The sequence below is a fragment of the Lineus longissimus genome, chromosome 4 (genome assembly GCF_910592395.1).
Source record: "Lineus longissimus chromosome 4, tnLinLong1.2, whole genome shotgun sequence".
NCBI classification, from domain to species: domain Eukaryota; kingdom Metazoa; phylum Nemertea; class Pilidiophora; order Heteronemertea; family Lineidae; genus Lineus; species Lineus longissimus.
This window is the reverse complement of record NC_088311.1, coordinates 11,703,399-11,724,741: the sequence shown is the minus strand read 5'-3', so window position 1 is coordinate 11,724,741 and position 21,343 is coordinate 11,703,399. Positions and strand designations below refer to the sequence as shown.

Genomic DNA, 21,343 nt, shown 5'->3' with positions numbered 1-21,343 from the left:
AGCGCCATGAAGGCACAGGTAATAAAGGTCCCCACAGCATCATGTGTTTTTATATATTCCTTTCCATTCTTCAGCTCTGGGGAAGGTTATCAATGGCAGCCAATATCAAGAACAATCCAAAAAAGAAAATGTTGTAACCTCGTCCTCAAGAAAATGCCTTGAAAAGTCTACAGAATGTAAGTTCATGTACAACAGAGTTTAAACCATTAGGTAGCTGCACTACTATAGACTGCAGAGAATATTTAGTAATCACTTTCTGTGTAAAGGCAATGATTCATGCTGTTTGTCATTTACTAGCTTGGAGAAGGCTGGAACATTGTAACACTGACATCGACTATAGGTATTGGATTTTTTTTCTGAAAGACCTTGCAAGGTTTTTACTGTCTGTATGCGAATACATAACATTCGTGTCCCCATACAATAGTTTAGACAGCCTTTTTTTCTTTACCTTGGTCTTGAATGAGAGGAAAGCTTCAATTCAAGGTATGTCCCTGTGCTTAAAAGTTGTTGCACTATAAAGACTTAGACCCCCATCAGTATCATATCAGAGGTGCAAAAGTTGGCATATGACACGATACGGAGGAAATGAAATTGAGAACCACATTGCGTAATACACGACATACGACATACGAGTAATGACTCAATGATCCAGAATTATTGACATCTGAATAGGCCTTCCTGTAAAAAAATTGTGTTCTTGATTAATTCTTCAGATGGTGAGGTCGTTGAGTGCCAAAATCCTGAACCAGTCTCGAAAGGAGGAATAATGTCTCCTACCAGTAACACACTAGAAATATCAATGTCCCCACATCACCAAGATTGTTCAAATGAAGGGTTGCTGTCACCGCTACAGTATGAAACTGTTATGAAATATCAATGACCCCACATCACCAAGATTGTACAAATGACGGATTGATGTCCCCGCTACAGTATGAAACTTGTCAAATATCAATGACCCCACATCACCATGATTGTACAAATGACGGATTGATGTCCCCGCGACAGTATGCAACTGTTGTCAAATATCAATGACCCCACATCACCATGATTGTACAAATGACGGATTAATGTCCCCGCTACAGTATGAAACTGTTACGAATATCAATGTCCCCACATCACCAGGATTGTACAAATGACGGATTGATGTCCCCGCTACAGTATGAAACTGTTACGGAATATCAACCCCTGAGTCATGATGTCATTCAAACTGTGAACTTCAAACTAGACAGATGCTAGTCAACCCCAGCCACCCTGATGAAGCCTAGAGGGGCAGAAACGCGCGTCGGTGGAGCAACACAACAGCCCAACAATAGGGACCGATGGACATTGGTGTAAACTACAGTGACGGTATCCAGTTTTACTTCTACTATTCTGATTTTATTGTCTGGTCCGTGTGTATCATTGGTTGATCTTGTACTTCTCAACATGTGCCATTTGGACAGCCCACCTGCTTGACTACAACAGAATGTTTCAACAACAGAGTCGCAACAGAGTCTATAACGTCACAACGTCATTGAGAAACCACCCCTGAGTCATGATGTCATTCAAACTGTGAACTTCAAACTAGACAGATGCTAGTCAATCCCAGCCACCCTGATGAAGCCTAGAGGGGCAGAAACGCGCGTCGGTGGAGCAACACAACAGCCCAACAATAGGGACCGATGGACATTGGTGTAAACTACAGTGACGGTATCCAGTTTTACTTCTACTATTACGAAATATCAATGTCCCCACATCACCAAGATTGTACAAATGACGGATTGATGTCCCCGCTACAGTATGAAACTTGTCAAATATCAATGACCCCACATCACCATGATTGTACAAATGACGGATTGATGTCCCCGCTACAGTATGCAACTGTTGTCAAATATCAATGACCCCACATCACCATGATTGTACAAATGACGGATTAATATCCCCGCTACAGTATGCAACTGTTGTCAAATATCAATGACCCCACATCACCATGATTGTACAAATGACGGATTGATGTCCCCGCTACAGTATGCAACTGTTGTCAAATATCAATGACCCCACATCACCATGATTGTACAAATGACGGATTAATGTCCCCGCTACAGTATGATACTGTTATGAAATATCAATGACCCCACATCACCAAGATTGTACAAATGACGGATTGATGTCCCCGCTACAGTATGAAACTTGTCAAATATCAATGACCCCACATCACCATGATTGTACAAATGACGGATTGATGTCCCCGCTACAGTATGATACTGTTATGAAATATCAATGACCCCACATCACCAAGATTGTACAAATGACGGATTAATGTCCCCGCTACAGTATGAAACTGTTACGAAATATCAATGACCCCACATCACCAAGATTGTACAAATGACGGATTGATGTCCCCGCTACAGTATGAAACTGTTACGAAATATCAATGACCCCACATCACCAAGATTGTACAAATGACGGATTAATGTCCCCGCTACAATATGAAACTGTTATGAAATATCAATGACCCCACATCACCAAGATTGTACAAATGACGGATTGATGTCCCTGCTACAGTATGAAACTGTTATGAAATATCAATGACCCCACATCACCAAGATTGTACAAATGACGGATTGATGTCCCCGCTACAGTATGAAACTGTTATGAAATATTCTAAAATACCTTGGTACCGTAAAGTCAACTTTTAAATGGAAAATGCATAAGCCTCGTTCTGAGAGTGGAGTGTTTTGGACACGCAACCAAGATGCTCTACCAAAGTTCCCTCGGGTTGCACTAAAATGTGGAACCATGCACACAGCTCACTTCAGAAGTTTGAGGCTCTCAAAACACTGCTTCAAACACAAATCAGCCAAGGAAGCATCAACCACCCTAAGTTTTTTAATGAGCACTACACATATTTGTTGAGAAAAACGCTCCAAATAGCCCATTTGCGCGGATTTTAGCGTCACTTGAGCGAGCCGATCCGGACTTCCTATACGCGCTGCCGTAACATAATGTAAACAACGGCGCTACCGGCGCTCCGGGCAGGCGATGGATGGAATTTGCCAAATTCGCACATATTCAAGTTATTTCGTGGCCTATCTTTTTAAGTTTGAGGTATTTTAGAATAGAAATTGAACCCTCGGCTTCGGACCTTGGTTGAGTTACCAAGACACTCTCGGGTGGAGCTAAAATTTCGTCCAAACCCTCGCCTGTCGGCTCGGGTTTGGACTGTATTTTAGCTCCACCCTCGAGTGTCTTGGTAACTCAACCAAGGTCCTCCGCCTCGGGTTCAATTCCTTAATCAATGACCCCACATCACCAATATTGTACAAATGACGGATTAATGTCCCCGCTACAATATGAAACTGTTACGAAATATCAATGTCCCCACATCACCATGGTTGTACAAATGACGGATTGATGTCCCCGCTACAGTATGAAACTGTTATGAAATATCAATGTCCCCACATCACCAAGATTGTACAAATGAAGGATTAATGTCCCCGCTACAGTATGCAACTGTTGTCAAATATCAATGACCCCACATCACCAAGATTGTACAAATGACGGATTGATGTCCCCGCTACAGTATGAAACTGTTGTCAAATATCAATGACCCCACATCACCATGATTGTACAAATGACGGATTGATGTCCCCTCTACAGTATGAAACTTGTCAAATATCAATGACCCCACATCACCATGATTGTACAAATGACGGATTGATGTCCCCGCGACAGTATGAAACTTGTCAAATATCAATGACCCCACATCACCAAGATTGTACAAATGACGGATTGATGTCCCCGCGACAGTATGAAACTTGTCAAATATCAATGACCCCACATCACCATGATTGTACAAATGACGGATTGATGTCCCCGCTACAGTATGATACTGTTATGAAATATCAATGACCCCACATCACCAAGATTGTACAAATGACGGATTAATGTCCCCGCTACAGTATGAAACTGTTACGAAATATCAATGACCCCACATCACCAAGATTGTACAAATGACGGATTGATGTCCCCGCTACAGTATGAAACTGTTACGAAATATCAATGACCCCACATCACCAAGATTGTACAAATGACGGATTAATGTCCCCGCTACAATATGAAACTGTTATGAAATATCAATGACCCCACATCACCAAGATTGTACAAATGACGGATTGATGTCCCTGCTACAGTATGAAACTGTTATGAAATATCAATGACCCCACATCACCAAGATTGTACAAATGACGGATTGATGTCCCCGCTACAGTATGAAACTGTTACGAAATATCAATGACCCCACATCACCAATATTGTACAAATGACGGATTAATGTCCCCGCTACAATATGAAACTGTTACGAAATATCAATGTCCCCACATCACCATGGTTGTACAAATGACGGATTGATGTCCCCGCTACAGTATGAAACTGTTATGAAATATCAATGTCCCCACATCACCAAGATTGTACAAATGAAGGATTAATGTCCCCGCTACAGTATGCAACTGTTGTCAAATATCAATGACCCCACATCACCAAGATTGTACAAATGACGGATTGATGTCCCCGCTACAGTATGAAACTGTTGTCAAATATCAATGACCCCACATCACCATGATTGTACAAGTGAAAGATTAATGTCCCCGCTACAATATGAAAGTGTTGTGAAATATCGATGTCCTCACATCACCATGATTGTACAAATGAATTATTGATGTCCCTGCTACAATATGAAAGTGTTTGGAAATATAAATCTCCCCACATTATCATGCTTGTGAAGTGCAATGACCCCTTATAACATTAAGAAGGTGCACCTCCCTAATCAGTGTTTCGTTATCTTAATGATAGTGCAAGTGTTCAATGTCTTCATATTGTCATGATTGTACAAGTGCAAAATTGATGTCTCATTATCAGAACTGTAGAAGTGCAAGATCAATATCCTTTTATACCACTAGTAGCATCCTGATAAAACTGGGTGAAAAACAACATAACAGTGCCATGAGATGTCTCATTTATCTGTTCATGAGATGTCTATTTCTTGTTTCCTCTTGATTCTACAGCGATGGGGAACATCGTTGGCACCCAGAGTCAAGAAAACTCAAAAATAGCGGAGGATGGAACGCTGCCCTCGGGCATAGCAACAAACAAAACCAATGAGAGGATCAAAAGTGTTACCTCTGTAAAATGTAAGTTCATGTAACATGCAGTGTTGTCACTTGGCACACAATTCTTTGTGAGCTGTCTTTTGCAAGTTCAAATGCCTTTGTCATGTTCGTGGGTAGATTTCTTCCTAGTTCAAATGGCTCAGTATGCAGACTATTTTGATATGTGTCGGAAGAAAGTGGCGGCGCTTTCGAAATGGCGCTTTCTGCTTATTGTTTGCGCGCCATCTGTAGCCGGATTTTATAACTAGCTGCAGCGCTGGTGTAAGCGCTTGGTGAATTTTCGATGGTGCGGCATTGGTTCGCGAACCAAGATTGGTGGTCCATTTTCAGGTGGTGTACGTGCGGCTATAGTGCAAGCCTAAGATTAATACCCTTATAACAACATGATGATACCGTATTTAATTGATCAGTGTCTCCACAACTCCGTGTGTAGGTGCCAGTGCAAGCCCTTCATCCACAAAATTGCAATAGTGCAAGTGCACTATAAATGCGAATATAATGTCCCCACAGCACCAATATGCGTAGTGCAAGTGCAAGGTCAGTGTCCTCACAACATCACGATAGTGGAAATTGTCCCCACAGCTCGCATGATATCAAGATTGTGAAAGTGCAAAATCAATCGCTCCTAGAAACAAGATAGCCGGTGCATAACTCATAGTCAATGATTGCCTTTTCTATGGTTATACATTGATATGTAACCTTTGCTCTGGTATTTTCATGAAAGCAATCCTACTAATCATAACGAATAAACAGACCGATGTACATCATGAATCAATATTGATAATATTTCCCCTTCGTATTTTAGTTACATCTTGCCACAATGAATCGCACAGCACTGATGACCAGAGAGAGGGTGCAGAAAGTAAAGCAAACGGTAAGATATCTTTAAAGAAGTCATGTTTCCATATGCAGAAGTCGGGCATTTAAATTTCTCTGGTTCAACACAATTGACAAATGAAGAAACAGCACTTTGTATGCCCACAATTGAAAGCAATCGTGATATAGGGGTGCGAAAAGTTAATGCACTGATCTCCGATCAGATTGTCATTCCTATCACTGGTTGTATTAGAGCATTTTTTCACGTGGTAGAAAAAAAGAAAACTCGAAAGAAAAACAGTTAAAAGTGATCGCTACAATTCTTCCTTTTTTTGTTGGTCAATATATATCTCACATTTCAGATTATACGCTTCTATAGCAGTCGAACATCCATGCCAATTTGGGCAGTAGCGATGATGATTCCGTATTCGAGGTAAGCCCTGATTTCCTATAGGATGTATGTGAGTGGAAGTGATTAGGTCACACTAGGAGATTATGTCGATCACAAAACACACTCCCAGGAAATCCTTTTTGATTCCCTTCAAATCAGTGATTTGCAATATCAGAGGCCTTATCAAAAAGGTTAGCGTCATACAGTCGTAACGATTTCAAACCACTATTAAAGTCGAGGTTAGTACACGATATACTTTTAGCAGTCTTTTATCGTATAATATGCTAGTACCACGGTAGACACTCTGATGGTGCTACATTAAATCAGCACTTACACAGACAGACTGATATCAGTCAGACCGACAAAAAGCCAAAACTCCAAAACATTGTCACTAACTTGTTGAAAGCTGTCAGATATTGCATATGGTACCACCCAGAGCTTCGTTGCCAGAATCTACATCTGTTTTAGATTAACCCGGGGCCACGGGTAGCGCTAGATTAGGACTTTCTCACGTTCGCAGTTTGCTTTTGATGTCTGTAATATGCCACATTTGTGGAAAAATAAAGATATGATGATTCAGTTGTTAGTATGAAACCATCGTGTTTAGTTCGCCATCAGATCTGCGATCGCTGCAACTCCCATTTAGTAAATGTGTAGGAAACATCTTACCATTTATGACATGGTGCCGTGACCAGGATTACACTCAACAACACAACGCAACGACTACAACACAACGCAACGAGTACAACACAACGCAACGAGTACAACACAACGCAACGAGTAACCACGATGTCCAAAAAGCAAGCTAAGGACTTTAAAAAAGGCGTTCTCGCCTTACAACAAAAAAGGGATGTCCGGCTCCGAACCTTAGACACGGAATTCGGGACTGCAACGGCAGTTCTCGAAAACGCAGATTTCAGCGAAGATGATATTGCCGAAGTGGAGGGACATCTCGAGGAGATGAACGATCTGTACCAGACGATACTTGAAATGAACGAACAAATTGAGAAGCAACTAACCGACCTGAAAGATAGTGACGCCATCGACAAGGAAATTACCTACAGCAGCGCAATTCGCAGTCAAAGTAGAATAAAACTGCTGAAGGTCAAGAATTCGTTAGCTCGACAAACAAAACGGAATACGACTTCGAGCCCAGATTTCACAACCGAAAGAAGGAAGAATAAGACCGCCCAGTTGCCGAAGCTAAAATTACCGATATTTGATGGTAAATTCACGGCGTGGACAGCATTCTGGGACGCCATCGAGGCTGACGTCATCAAAGGAGACTACGCGGACATTACAAAATTCAATTACATAATAGGACAACTCACAGGGAACGCCAAGGATGCTATCACCGGACTACACCCGTCCGGAGAAAATCTACCAGCTCTCATCCAACTATTGAAAGACAGATTCGGTCAACCAAGGAAAATAACGAGAGCTCACGTCTACAACCTCCTTGATATAACTCCGCCAGGGGGTCACTACGCCAGCCTCCGGGAATTTCACAACAAGATTCTTGGTGACATACGGTCACTTGAAAATATGGATGTATCAATAGAACAATGTGCAACATTTATAGTTCCTGTCATTGAAAGAAAATTACCAAAATTTCTGCGCGAGAAAATCGGTACCGCCGGTCAAGGAGACCGTTTCCAGGTTAAAAAATTCATGGATCGATTCACTGAAGAATTAGAAAATATAAGCGAAAGAATGGATACACCAACGACAGCAACGCTGCAGAGGAATAATTCTCACGCAGGAAATAACAGGGTCTCCGTGGAATCGTTCGTGAATGTGCCGAATACTACTTATACTAAACCACCGCCGCAAAACTACAACCGACCAAAAGTGTGCCCTTTCTGTGCAGGACCGCATAACCCTTTCGAGTGCAAACTACCAGCGCATGAAAAGTTCATTGCCGTGAGTCAACATAAACTTTGCTCCAACTGCCTCGGACCGCATTTCTACCGGGAATGTCAAAATCCAAAAAGATGCCGCACATGCGACCGGTTTCATCACACCAGTCTACATGAATATTTCGCCAATTTATCCAGAATAAACCCGCCTCAGAATAATTCTCAACAACACGCAACTAGTGGATGTGCCATTGCACAACAAAGTCATTTCACCGCTACCGTTAGAAAGGAACAACCGCCAATCGCAAAGTCAACCGCGGACCTTACTAGGCTGAGGATCAGGGAGAATCTAGACTATTACGAACAGTAAACCTTAACCGAAACTCTCCAGCACACTATGGATTACCGAACGCCAGATAAATGGACAAATGGACTAATGGGGTAGCAAGTAGACCAGGTCTTGACCCGTCTACTAAGGAAATATAAGGTGTCTCCTTCCCCTAGCCAACCTACGGGCCACCCTATGAGCAGGGGTGCAGTACCCGTTTAGCTTCCCTCCGTCGGGGTACGACGCCTGTCGTCCATGAGAAAAGACAAATAGACATTATTCAAAAAAATAGACATTGAACTTTTTATGATCAGCAACATCGACACGAAATGGATTATCAGTTCTGGCATCATCTTTTCATCATTTTGTATTTGAAGGTTCTTCACTTATTGTGTATTAGTCATAGAGTTATGTTTAGCAACATTGTACACGCGCAACTTTAATTGGAATGCAGGTGCATTGTTTGTTTAGATTACATTTAGTACCGTTAGGGTAAATTGAGGATTCATTGTTGACAACCTGTCACTCGGGACTGGCCCACTTCATGCACGCGTATTTCCGGAAACTTGAGGTCAAGTGACCGGCTCACTGGATGTAAACACAACTTAGATCTCGCTCGGCCGGGAGTGTCAGATATTGCATATGGTACCACCCAGAGCTTCGTTGCCAGAATCTACATCTGTTTTAGATTAACCCGGGGCCACGGGTAGCGCTAGATTAGGACTTTCTCACGTTCGCAGTTTGCTTTGATGTCTGTAATATGCCACATTTGTGGGAAAATAAAGATATGATGATTCAGTTGTTAGTATGAAACCATCGTGTTTAGTTCGCCATCAGATCTGCGATCGCTGCAACTCCCATTTAGTAAATGTGTAGGAAACATCTTACCATTTATGACAAAAGCTGATGGCAAACTTACAAACTTCAACTTGAAGTTTATGAAGAAATATAGTTGGTCTTTTAATATTCAAGGTTGCCAATCCAATTCTTACATCAACTCCTACGACAATGCAACAGAGAAATAGCAGATTTGGAATTGACCGGGTCAGTCGAAATTATTGTCAACATCACTTTGCACTGTAGTCAACTGTATTTGGGAATGTTTAATCGCTGTCCCAATGTTATGCATTAACTATGATATTCCGATGATATTGGTGAAATAATGCAGCTGGCCTTTGGTTTGTGTGTGAAAAAATGAAACGAAGCTACGAAAGTTTTCCCGAAGACATAATTCATAAAGAGACTCTTCAGCAAGTTATTCACATTTTCCTCTCGTGCTTTTTAGTATGCAATATTTTTTCCAGGTATCGTTAGTTTTTCTCAGCTCTCTGATTAAACAGAATTAACTGTTCTTTCAGAGCCAGCGCAAAATACCAGCCCTCGCATTTTCGGACAGTCGCCTTCAGCACATATTTACTAGTTATGACGATGGTATTGATGACTCCGTCAACGGTGTGAATGACTCCGTTAAATGTGATGTCGATAGTGTGGATTGTTCCATTCAAGGTGACCATGATGGTGCGGATGACGACGGTGGTATGGCTGACTCCACTATTAAAGGTGATGACGACGGCGTGGATGTATCCGTTCAGGCTGATGTCGACAGTGTGGATGACTCCATTAATGGTGATGATGATGGCGTGGATGCATCCGTTCAGGCTGATCTCGACAGTGTGGATGACTCCATCAATGGTGATGACGATGGCGTGAATGTATCCGTTCAGGCTGATGTCGACAGTGTGGATGACTCCATCAATAGTGATGACGACGGCGTGGATGTATCCATTCAGGCTGATGTCGACAGTGTGGATGACTCAATGAAAGGTGATGACGATGGCGTGGATGCATCTGTTCAGGCTGATGAAGACAGTGTGGATGGGTCCGTTCAAAGTGATGCCAATGGTGTGGATGGATCCGCCCCAGCTGATGAAGATGGTGCGGAAGACTCCGTTAAAGGTGATGGCGATGGCGTGGATGGCCCTGTTAAAGGTGATTACGATGGCGTGGATGACTCCATTAAAGGTGATGACGATGGTGTAGATGAATCTGTTGCAGTTGAAAGCCAAAGAAGTGCAGCACTTATTATGGGCTCCGATAGATCTCTTGATGACACTTTGGGTATTTCTAAGGAGTATATCGAAGGTAAGGTTATGTCATTACAGCACCAAAGAAGTCCCGGTTCCACGCTTATCAGGACAACATGCCTCACAAATTGCATGATATTTCGGCATCTGCGTTATAAAGCAACTTCATTATAAGGACTTGTCCTAATCCCCACATCCGGGAGGAGGTCCTCATAGTGAGGAAGAAGTTTATTTGGGTTCCCCTAACGACGTGCTAACAAAAGTATTAGGATAACTAACCAAACAGTTAGAAACCGGTTGGTAAAGGATGCATTCCATTCTACCAACTCGACAGTTCTTGTAAAGGATGCATTCCATTCTACCAATTAGACAGTTTATGAAAAATAAAGACCATGTCTGATACCTTTGGATTGTTGACATACATTTTGTAGAAAGGATTCTAACGTACTAAAGGTAGTTTCGAATAAGTCTGCTGATATTATATAATGTTTGCATAGCATGCCTCATAAGTAATGTAGTTTCATGATTATACTGCATCATTTGGCCTTGCGCTGATAAAAAAACACATCTTTTTGCAGATACATACATATATGTGGAAAATGCCGTCGAGTTTTCAAAGATCTAGACATCTTCATCAAACACAGAGGAGATGGCTGTACCAGGCAGGAATCGGGAAAGCATGACAAAGTAGGTGATGGTTTCGAACCCATTCAAGATTTGTTTGTGTAGTCGATTGCTCATTGACTAATTTTCAGTATGCTGATAAAAGCTATATCCCACTGCAATGCTTATCTCCATTGACATAAAACAAAATATCATAAACTAAAACCCGTTTTGAGTAATTGTGCCCTAGTATCAGCTGATGATCAGGCAAATAATTGCATGGGCCCGTAAGAATAATTATTCTTTGAATAACATAAGAAGTCTTCTTTTTTTCCGTCCTTCTCTATCTTTAGGATGTTAACCCAGGTTATACGAAAGATGAAATCAACCTAGAGCATGCAGAGGAGGTAGTCAACCCAAACGAGAGAGTCCACAGAGAGCATGTAGAAAAAGGAGTCGATCAAAAGAACGTGGAAGAGGGAGTTGATGTACAGCCTATGGACAAGGGAGACAGTTTAAGGGACCGAGCAGGAGTGTCAAACGAAATGACAAAACATAAGAGAAGGAACCTCAAGTCAATAACATTAAAATACCCATCAGGTTTGTGCGCATTATTTGTCTTTTTCTGACCATACAAAGAAAATATAAAACACCAGGGTTTAATTCCACGGCATTTATATCCTGCAAATCGAGTGGGGTGGTCGATTGAGCATCCTGCAGAGTGCCAAGGCAACTCCAGTAATTTGTAACACTGCAAATTTGTTGAATATGATAAACATGCGCATTATAGCATTATCTTGACAAAAAATGGTCGTTTTAAGTTATCGAGATCACTGCACATTGTGTATTCTATCTCGCGTATTAGCGGTGAAGCTGCCATCACAAGACGATGGCAAAGCTTCAGGTAACTGGCTTTCGATTTTATTCAAAAAGTTCCAATTTCTCTTTACAGCCATTGTCGGTGTTTATCAAAACAAGGCAGACGGCTCCAGAATCTACAATAAGCGGCAGGCCTGTTATTACTGTGGCGAGTTGAAGGCGAAGATTTGTCGGCACTTGGAGAAATGCCACGCAGATGAGGTGGAAGTTGCACGTTCCCTGGCTATAAATGACAATTAGAAACGGTTGAAGGAACTAGAACGCATAAGGCTGAAGGAAAACTTTCACCATAACGTGAACATACTTCAGGCGGGGGAAGGGGAGCTTATCGTTGCCAGGCGACCACTTATCGCACGGAATGCTGATGAATATCTGCCACGCGTACACTGCCTCAGTTTCATACACGAGGACGAGGTATGCAGGCACTCTAAGAACTGTCCTTTTGTAGAATCAACTAATCAGGAAAATGATGAAGGTGACGACCTTGATGCCAATGCTGACAGCACTGAGACACCGGGGCAATCTTTAATGGTACAGAGTAGGATATTTCTTGATGCGGCCACACAAGAAAATGATCCCTCTTCGGTAGAATACCGACAACTGAAGGAAGTCGTAATCGATCGAATGCGGCACGGCCCAAAAAAATCTACAATCGAGAAGGATTCGCTTATCATCAAGTTTGGGTCAATCTTGTTAAACAAAATCGGACATAAAAAGCGTAACATTATTGCACAACGATTGCGTCAGCTCGGAAGGTTCCTTAATACGTTCCGTGAGATTCATGCGAAAGACAAGCACATTTCATTGTCAGATATAATCAGTGGGAATCATTTTGATGCAGCAGTTCGGGCCACAAAGGAACTGTGTTGTGTAAGCAAAGAAACGACGATGGCAGGCGTTAATCTTTTGGACATTCCGTCGCTTGGTTTGCATCTTGGCCACTCGCTGAAAAAATGTGCACTAGTCAAACACGGGATTGGCTTGAGAGCAAAGGATTCCGCTAAATCAGAGGACGCTCAAGTCTTTCTTCAGTTGTTCAATGCAGAATGGACAGAACTAGTATCATCACACGCACTTCAAATATAACACCATGGAGCTGATTCCTATTACGGCGGACCTTCTCAAGTTGCGGGAATTTCTCAATGCAGCTGTTGTCGATCGTGGAAAGGAACTACGAGAATCTCCATCGCCAACATCGTGGCGAAAATTGTCCGAGGTCATTTTTTCAACTGTGACGTTGTTTAATAAACGTCGGGGAGGGGAGGGGAAGTTGCAAGAATGATGCTCTCGTGCTTCACTCAGCGACCAAATTGGAAACAGCACAGAAATGAAGATATACTGATGTCTCTCTCTGCATTGGAACAGCGGCTCATGGACAGGTTAGTGCACTGTTTTATACTAATTTGGAAAGCATAAACTTTCGTAAAAGTCTGCGTGTTGGCTGATCAGTTATTGTTATTTGCTTAGTGTAAATGAACTTGGCGTCGGGCACATCGCAGAAATTCCTACTTTTATCAGATCTTTTTGAAATGGCCAAATGATGATAAAGAAAAACACCACAACAAGAACAATTACAGGCCGCCACTGTGAGTTCACGAAAAAATAGTACAGCTGACAGACTGTGCACCATCATTTTATACGGTAATACTCATTTCATTGCAGTCTAGACATGGTTCAGTTACCCGGGAAGAGGAACAGGAAGGTTCCCTTGCTGCTGAAACCAGAGTGGGTAAAACAAATGGAACTGCTGGTGGAAAAGCGCTCAGAGTGCAATGTAACTGGTGAATACTTCTTTGCTGTTCCTGGTACGACGTCATGCCTAGCTCCTTGGAAGGTAGGTGTTATGTAAAATCTTGGGAAGACCCGTCTGAAAAAAATCGCCGGAAAGTATTATCGGGTGGCTAATAATCAAATCATTTCATCATTTCTCCGCATTATCAAGCCACTTCGTTATAAAGACCTGCCTTAATCCCCACAACCGGGAGAGAGGTCCTCTTAGTGGGGAAACTATTATTTGGGTTCCCCCTAAAGCGCTAACAAAAGTGGTGGAACAATTACTCAGTGAACTGTAATACGGATACCTAAACATGGAAAACGTTTGGGTCTAGAGTGGCATGCGTATAGAGTTATGCTGTAATTCTTAGCTTTCCCATACCATCCCGAATGTTTCCAAACTAGGCGGAGATGATGCCAACAATGCAATGCTTATGATGCTGAGATCATGTGAATTAACATTTTTGCGCTGGGGACCTTTAAAGGGTTTCTAACGCTGTGCCAGTGCGATGGTGTCGTTAATATACCTGCTATAGACCTACTCATTACGTTTCTTCGCCTTTCTCCGAATGTACCACCGAGCCATTTCTATGGGGACACTTTGGATTAGCCGCTCAGTCTCTGCATCTCGGGAATACAGACTGCTTGGTTTCGCATCCACCATAGAGATGATGGATGCCACAATATCACAACTTGACAGCTGACCTTAGGGTCAGAGCTGTAAAGTTAGTTTTTTAAGTGGCAACATTCCTAGCTATGGTTTTATGCAGTCGGTTAGTCCAAGTAACATAAACATATAAATCAACTGTCATGTTTCTGACACCTGCTAGTTATCAAGAGTGTCCTAGTCGGCTCAGTCCCTAATCAGATTGTCTTATTTCTTCTTCCCCTTTTATGTTTATTAGGTAATGCAGCAGTCTGCTATAGATGCTATGTGTTCAAGGCCTGATCTTATTTCGACAACGAGATCGAGGAAGTACACCGCTACAGTAACCCAGGTAATGGAACATTTTTTATAAATGAAATCGCTATGTGGAACCATAATAAAAATGACCCTTACTTTAAGAACCTCCCCTAGTACGTAGGACCCCACGACTAAGTAGATTCATAGCGCAGAGAATGAGAGATCATGACTCACACCAGGAGACCCCATAACCAACATACGGGTCCTAGCGCTAAATTTGTCATCTGTCAGACGTGTTGTGCTGTTTTTGACATGTCGTAGTAAGCGTTCACTGAATAGAAACCCTGTAATCAGGAGTGGTTTCCTTTACAGTGCAGAAAACACTGCAGTTTGCGCGCACTTCATGTGGCAAATTCATGTGGGAAATCATCGCGTTTCTTTTATGAAATCATTTTAATGGAATATGTAGTAGATATACCTTACGGTATCAGGGCACGGCGCTGGAATCAATTTTAACGACGGCAACAGCGATATTGATGTACTTGTTTCTCTTTTCTTCTGCCATAGCTAAATACATTGACAATCCAATTACAATTAAAATGAAATGGTATTAAGTCTCGACTTTCCTTAGATACGCGCGCAAATAGCCATGTGCACTGCTTAGAGCAATAACAATGATATCGTCGTGGCAGATAAACCAATTCCAAACTTGCTCCAGAATTGCCGCACGCCAGCGCCACAACGTCTATTTGGGGAACTTCCATTTTTGCGGAAAAGCGACAACAAACGTCTATTTGAGTTATACACAAAAAGCTGAAAACACGACAATATATGTTTACTAGCATTGTACCCGTGGCGCAGGCAGGTTCAAATGGGCTATACCTTGAATAGATTGAATTGCAATGAAAATATAATGCAATATCAAAGGAGCAATATCGAAGAGACAAATTAAACCAACCATTTGTCCACAGACTCGGACCCTGTGGCGTGCTGTATGCGTGCATATAAAAGTAAATCAATTGGTCCGAATGAGATGATGAGGCAATGTGAATATACCTCGTTCCTTAGTCAGCAATATGCCCCTTTTTATACGGAGATGAAGGAGAACCCAGATAGGCCTTCACATGTCGGCCTCCAAATGGCTCGGACCAATTGCACTATCACTACTAAAACTTTAAAATGCGTGCTCCTCCTACATGTAGCATGATCTCGGGCAAGGCACTTAGTCGACAGGCAAGCTAGAAGTTCAGCACCGTGAGCAGCTCCTTGATAAGGCCATGCCAAGTTCAGAGTGCCTCTTCAGATACATCAAGTTTTGAAAGCTGTGGTGAGCACATTAACATACCATTGTAACCTTAATTTGAAAATCCCTTCATAATCAAGGGCTAGCTCTGGCTAATACAGTACCAATATACGATAGACCATCAATTTGACCCCAGCTCCTTACTGCGGGAAAACCCAAGTCCAGCAACCAAAAGTATCAAAATACATTTTTGTTTACATTTGAACTGCACACATGCGTTTGTTTACAATTTCTTTCCCGCGAAATCTCGAAGATCAGGTGACCTACAATCGTTGATTGAAAATAACATTAACCTTGGTTCAGCAGGTCAACACGTGTACAGGCTGTTCCAATCATCCCCCTACAGCCAGCCGTTCAACAGGTAGTGTTAGTCACCCCACAGGGAGTGCAGGTGATTCATTAATCCCCTGCATAACTGAACAGCAATGGCTTGGCTTCCGTGAGTGATAAGGAGAATTGACCGTGTCCGATTAAAAATCCCTCATTACTGCTCCGCTGAAGTAAATTTCCGCAAATAAACATGACGTTGCATCAGGATAACATATCACCTGCAAACGTGCAAAATTTCGAGACGAAACACGACCCCCAAATGGCGAGCCGCCTTATAGTATTATGATATAGATTTGAGATACGAGCGCCACCAAACGTCTATTTGAGTGTATGTCTCTTTGAAAAGCGACACCAAACGTCTATTTGAGTTATTAACAAAAAGCTGAAAACACGACAATATAAGTATGTTCATTCGAGCGCCACCAAACGTCTATTCGAGTCATTACACGACATGAAATGTATATTTGAGACAACCTCTATTTATGCGGTAATAACCGCCCATACCAAATGGCTAAGTGTTTTTTCCGACCAAGTTAGCTCATCAGTTTTGTTGCCCGAGTGCGCTTGATTGGCCAATTGACCTTGTAAAAACTAGGTTAAGTGGTCCCGGTGTGCTGTGTAGGAAAATATTATAGAAATATCGCACTTCATTTTTACTATTCCATGGCTTGAAGTGCGTTAAATTTATTTTATCATACCAAATCACTACGTTGATTTGATATACCGCCAGAACTGCCAACTTCACACAGCCTTTTTCGTTCCGTGACGTCATCGAGAATAATGCCATACACTTTTAGTAAAACTTATCGCACGGTCACGTGTACTGAATACCGCGCTCCGATTGGTTCACATACTAATTGGGTATGTAAAAAGAGGATATTCACTGAACTTTACTCCATCAACGCAGTTATTTTATCAGGTTACAAAAACAATATATTTTCTCATTACGTCGAAAACTTATAATATATAAATCTAAGTTGATAACAAAATCAGCTAATCGAACTTCTCATTCATGTCAGTGGCTCGGTCAACCAGTGAAACACAGGCATGTTTTCTGTTGCGATCCTCCTCGTTCTAGCCTTTGGCCTGCCACTGTGTCATTCCCACAGCTGGGTTGACATCGTGGGCAAAAACAGTGGCCATATGCGGGGATACAGGCGAGGGGCCACCGACGTCGATCTGCAGCGATATATATGTGTTAAACCCACACTAGCTGAGTGTCAGCCAGACCCAAAACACGGAATCACGTACACTAATGATGCCATGTTTCCCTGCAGGTAGGGTTTCCTTTACTATTTGTTCCTATCGTTATAACCCCCCCCCCCCCCCCCCCACCACGCACGCACGCACACGCGCACGCAACACAGTGTATATCGGCAAAACTTTCAACTTCATCAACACCACACTTAGTAAGGTGTGTTGTATAATGGTTTAAATAATCTACAGTACCTTTCACTCCCGATCAATGAGTATGCATCTGAATCTACATGTTTTACGAGTTTTACGTCACACGCTGCTTCCTTCTGATTGGTTGAAAGTTTTTCTGATGTACACTGTTTTGTACGAAAGGTCGCGGAAATTTTTTTTCGCACTCTGCACGTTTAGTACAAATTGCACTGCTTGTATGGTGCAGACCATAAGGGAAGGTGAAATTCGAACACACTGTAGTTAATGTTCGCGATGCGCACATATGGCTAAATAATCAATTAACATATTTTCCTCAATCTAATTAAGGAACTTCTTGGTAAGTGCACTTGTAAGGGAAGTATGTATCTTAGTTAATAATACCTGAATAATGAGATATTGATATGGCTCGGATGTGTAATTAAGGACAAGAAATAACACAATAAAATGTAGTACGAATACTAGATACCGCGTCGCAGTAGATTCCAACTCGAGCAAGAACACATGTCGATTTCCCATTATTTGACTTTCATGGCTGCTTACATTTCTGCAAGATTACATATCGACGAGAGAGATAATTGTAGTGCATGCAAGTGTTAGAAATTCTGTTACCACAAGTACGTAACACATTGCTCAAATTTTAGTGTATACATTATTAGAAATTTTATAATTCAAATATAAATTTCAGTTTTTTAACGAACGGCGTGGGCCTTTAAAGTGAGCCTGGTATCGCAAAACGTCATTACCACTTCATATTAGTCATGAGCTTAGCCAGAAGTTTTAACCACTGGGGTGGTATAACAGTTCTATCGTATAAATGGGCATGTTTTAGAATATCCGCCATCCACACTTTCAGAAATGACAGTGGCAGAATAAAGGCCACTCGCATAGCATCAGGAGACAAGCTGTACGTCATGTGGATGGGTAACGGCCACGCCAACCAGCAATCCTTCGGCCAGCCAGTGGATTTCTACATCACACCTTACAAGAGCGAACCTGCCTTCAGTGACTTCAACTCGATTCTCCAAGTTCCGTATTTTTATTGTGAGAACGGAGCCCAACTATGTGACAGGCCGAAAACGGACGCCAAACTATCTTTGCCTCCCCAAGTCGGGAACTATACCTTATTGTGGAAGTGGCCTTTTACTGATTTTATCTTTGGAAGCTGTTTTGATGTGGAAGTGTTACCATCAGGCTCCAATCTTACACCTACAGGTAGGGGATGATGCAAATGTGTACTAAGTATATAGGTCGATATCGGTAATCGCTTGGTCTGATCCCCGGTTCTTGTCGCAGGCATCAGCGTTGACCACCGTAATGGAGAGATTTGTGTCGCATGCGATCATGTTTGCACGTTGCAGCGACAGTGAGACAACGGTAGTTTGTGGGGCGCTTATATCAGATTACCCGGTGTTGTGTCTAACTGATCCAAAACAACGAAATATCTGTCTTGCTTTGTAGCCATCAACACGCCAAGCCCGGCTGTCGGTCCAATCATCTCATATCCTTACGGTACTGGCAAGTATCTGCAGTATGGATGTAAATTTGACGTCGACTGCAGCCGCGTGGGAGAAGAGTTCTGCAAACTCTGGCAAAAAGTACGTAATACGTCAATCGACTTCTAATCGACGAGTAATAATGAAGATGGAGCTATTTTTCAACAGCGCATTCACTGCCAAGTGGCATGTTATTACGAGAAAAACATGCCTTTGCCAGTGGCACCCTTAATTCAACAAAAAGTTAAATGGCTCTATCTTCATTTTCACTAGTTCGTTTTGGATGAATTTTTGTCAGTATTCTTAGAATTCTGTGTACTATCGTTCCAGCGAAAAATATTTCAAAAAAAGTTTGAAATAAAAACGAAAGTTTGAAATGGTCCTTTATCGTTTTTTCTGGCAAGATTTTATTGTAAGGGTTATATTAATTGGCTGATTACATATTGAAAGACTCATGCATTCGCATTCCTGCTCTAATGTATAAATAGAAAACAAGATTTCTGATAATATCCTGAAAAACAGCATTGGAATTCGTGTACTAGTTTTGAAGATATTGAATGAAGAAGGTTTTGATATCAATATGATCAGGACTGTACATATAAACCTGCAAACTGATTTCAAGACGTCGAAGATCTAGCCTGCTGATTCCTCTGCTGGGAAACACGCAGCGTTCGTCTCGCTGATACAACACATTCTGCCTTTGCGGGTGGGTTGGCAATATAGACGTGATGATGTATTTGCTTCAGCTTCCCACAAACAGTGCTCGCGGGTACCAACTTGGAAAGGTCATCTGGAAACGACTTCAACGGAATGAGGACTTTATAGGGGCCAAGTGTTTAAAAATGCCTAAAAACATTTTTTGATACTGCGAATGTGTTTCAAACTTGCAATCTGCATGGGCCGGTGAAAAGTCCTTTCTCCCTCCGATATGCAGTGCCTGCGTCCGAACATCATGGTCCTTTATCGTTCTTTCTGGCAAATGGTGTATACAATACAGCCTTACCAAGAACCTTGACATGCGAATTTACGTCTCATTGTCACTTTTCAGGATGATTGTGGTCGCAGTATTTGTCAGGGGTCCGTCGTTGCACTCAACCCGTGCTTGTCAGTAGGAGGCGTAACATCCTCGCCAGCGAACGGATGCGGTGCTGGATCGTATTGCAAGTGTTGGAAAAATCCAGCAGTCTGTCACGGATCTAATGCCCCTTGCACATGTGATTAGCCGAATGTTTACTGCAACTTATGTAGCTGATTTTTGACATATGGCATTGCTTTTTGCTCCAATAATTTCTTTTAAATAAGCGAGTTCACATTTGTCACTGCAATGCCATTTCTAAGCTGTGTTCAAAGCGAGGCAATGTACTTTCGCGGTGTATGGTATTGACCCCATTTGCGCACAATCGCAATAATGTTTTCAGAAAGCGAGAGTATAATAAAATTTCTTCAGAGTGATCGAAGACAAAGTCTTCTATACTTGGAGAAAGAAAATGTAAACCGTGTTCTTGATAATTCTATGACGAAAATAAGGAACCACAAAATCATAAATATGGCACGTTGTCAACAAAACTAATGGTTTAAAGTTCTAAAGTCTACATATAGAAGTCGGATCTTAAAATAACTTCTATCAATTAAGTGTCAAAATCCATTGTCTACAATTTTTTAGAGGTACTACAGGGTGGCCCAGAATTATTTGCCTTTGGACAATAGAATTCTATTGTGTATCGATTGTGTGAGAAAAATAATTCTGGGCCACCCTGTAGATAAAAATGATGTCTAATCACAATTTTTGCCTGTTCGATTGTTTATGAGAAAACGGCAATCGAATACAATGTTAGAATGTTACCCCCTCCCCCTCCCCCGCCCTCCACACACAGACGCACCCACAGCCGTCAGTCGACCCAACTACGTGCTTCATCTTCTCGTCTAAATGCAAAATTATCCGGATCAATGTGGTCCCACCTGGATTTAAAGAAAATATCGATCGAGGTATCTAGATGCATCAGGATGCATCCGGATCAAAAGCGTC

The 21,343-nt window shown here is 42.0% G+C and overlaps 1 protein-coding gene across 2 annotated transcripts; it reads left to right on the top strand.

Moving 5' to 3' along the window:
- Positions 1–13,352: 13,352 nt before the first annotated feature.
- Positions 13,353–20,737, top strand: LOC135487271 (uncharacterized). Of its 2 annotated transcripts, XM_064770804.1 has the most exons (7): positions 13,353–13,486; positions 13,770–13,941; positions 14,786–14,878; positions 17,437–17,694; positions 18,678–19,036; positions 19,283–19,419; positions 20,366–20,737. In XM_064770804.1, exons 4-7 carry the CDS (start codon positions 17,465–17,467, stop codon positions 20,537–20,539), a joined length of 900 nt encoding a protein of 299 aa, XP_064626874.1. In that variant the 5' UTR covers positions 13,353–13,486; positions 13,770–13,941; positions 14,786–14,878; positions 17,437–17,464; the 3' UTR covers positions 20,540–20,737. The 2 variants fall into 2 exon arrangements, with proteins under 2 accessions (XP_064626874.1, XP_064626875.1); XM_064770805.1 differs by lacking the exons at positions 13,353–13,486; positions 13,770–13,941; positions 14,786–14,878 and having other exon boundaries at positions 17,330–17,694.
- Positions 20,738–21,343: the final 606 nt, after the last annotated feature.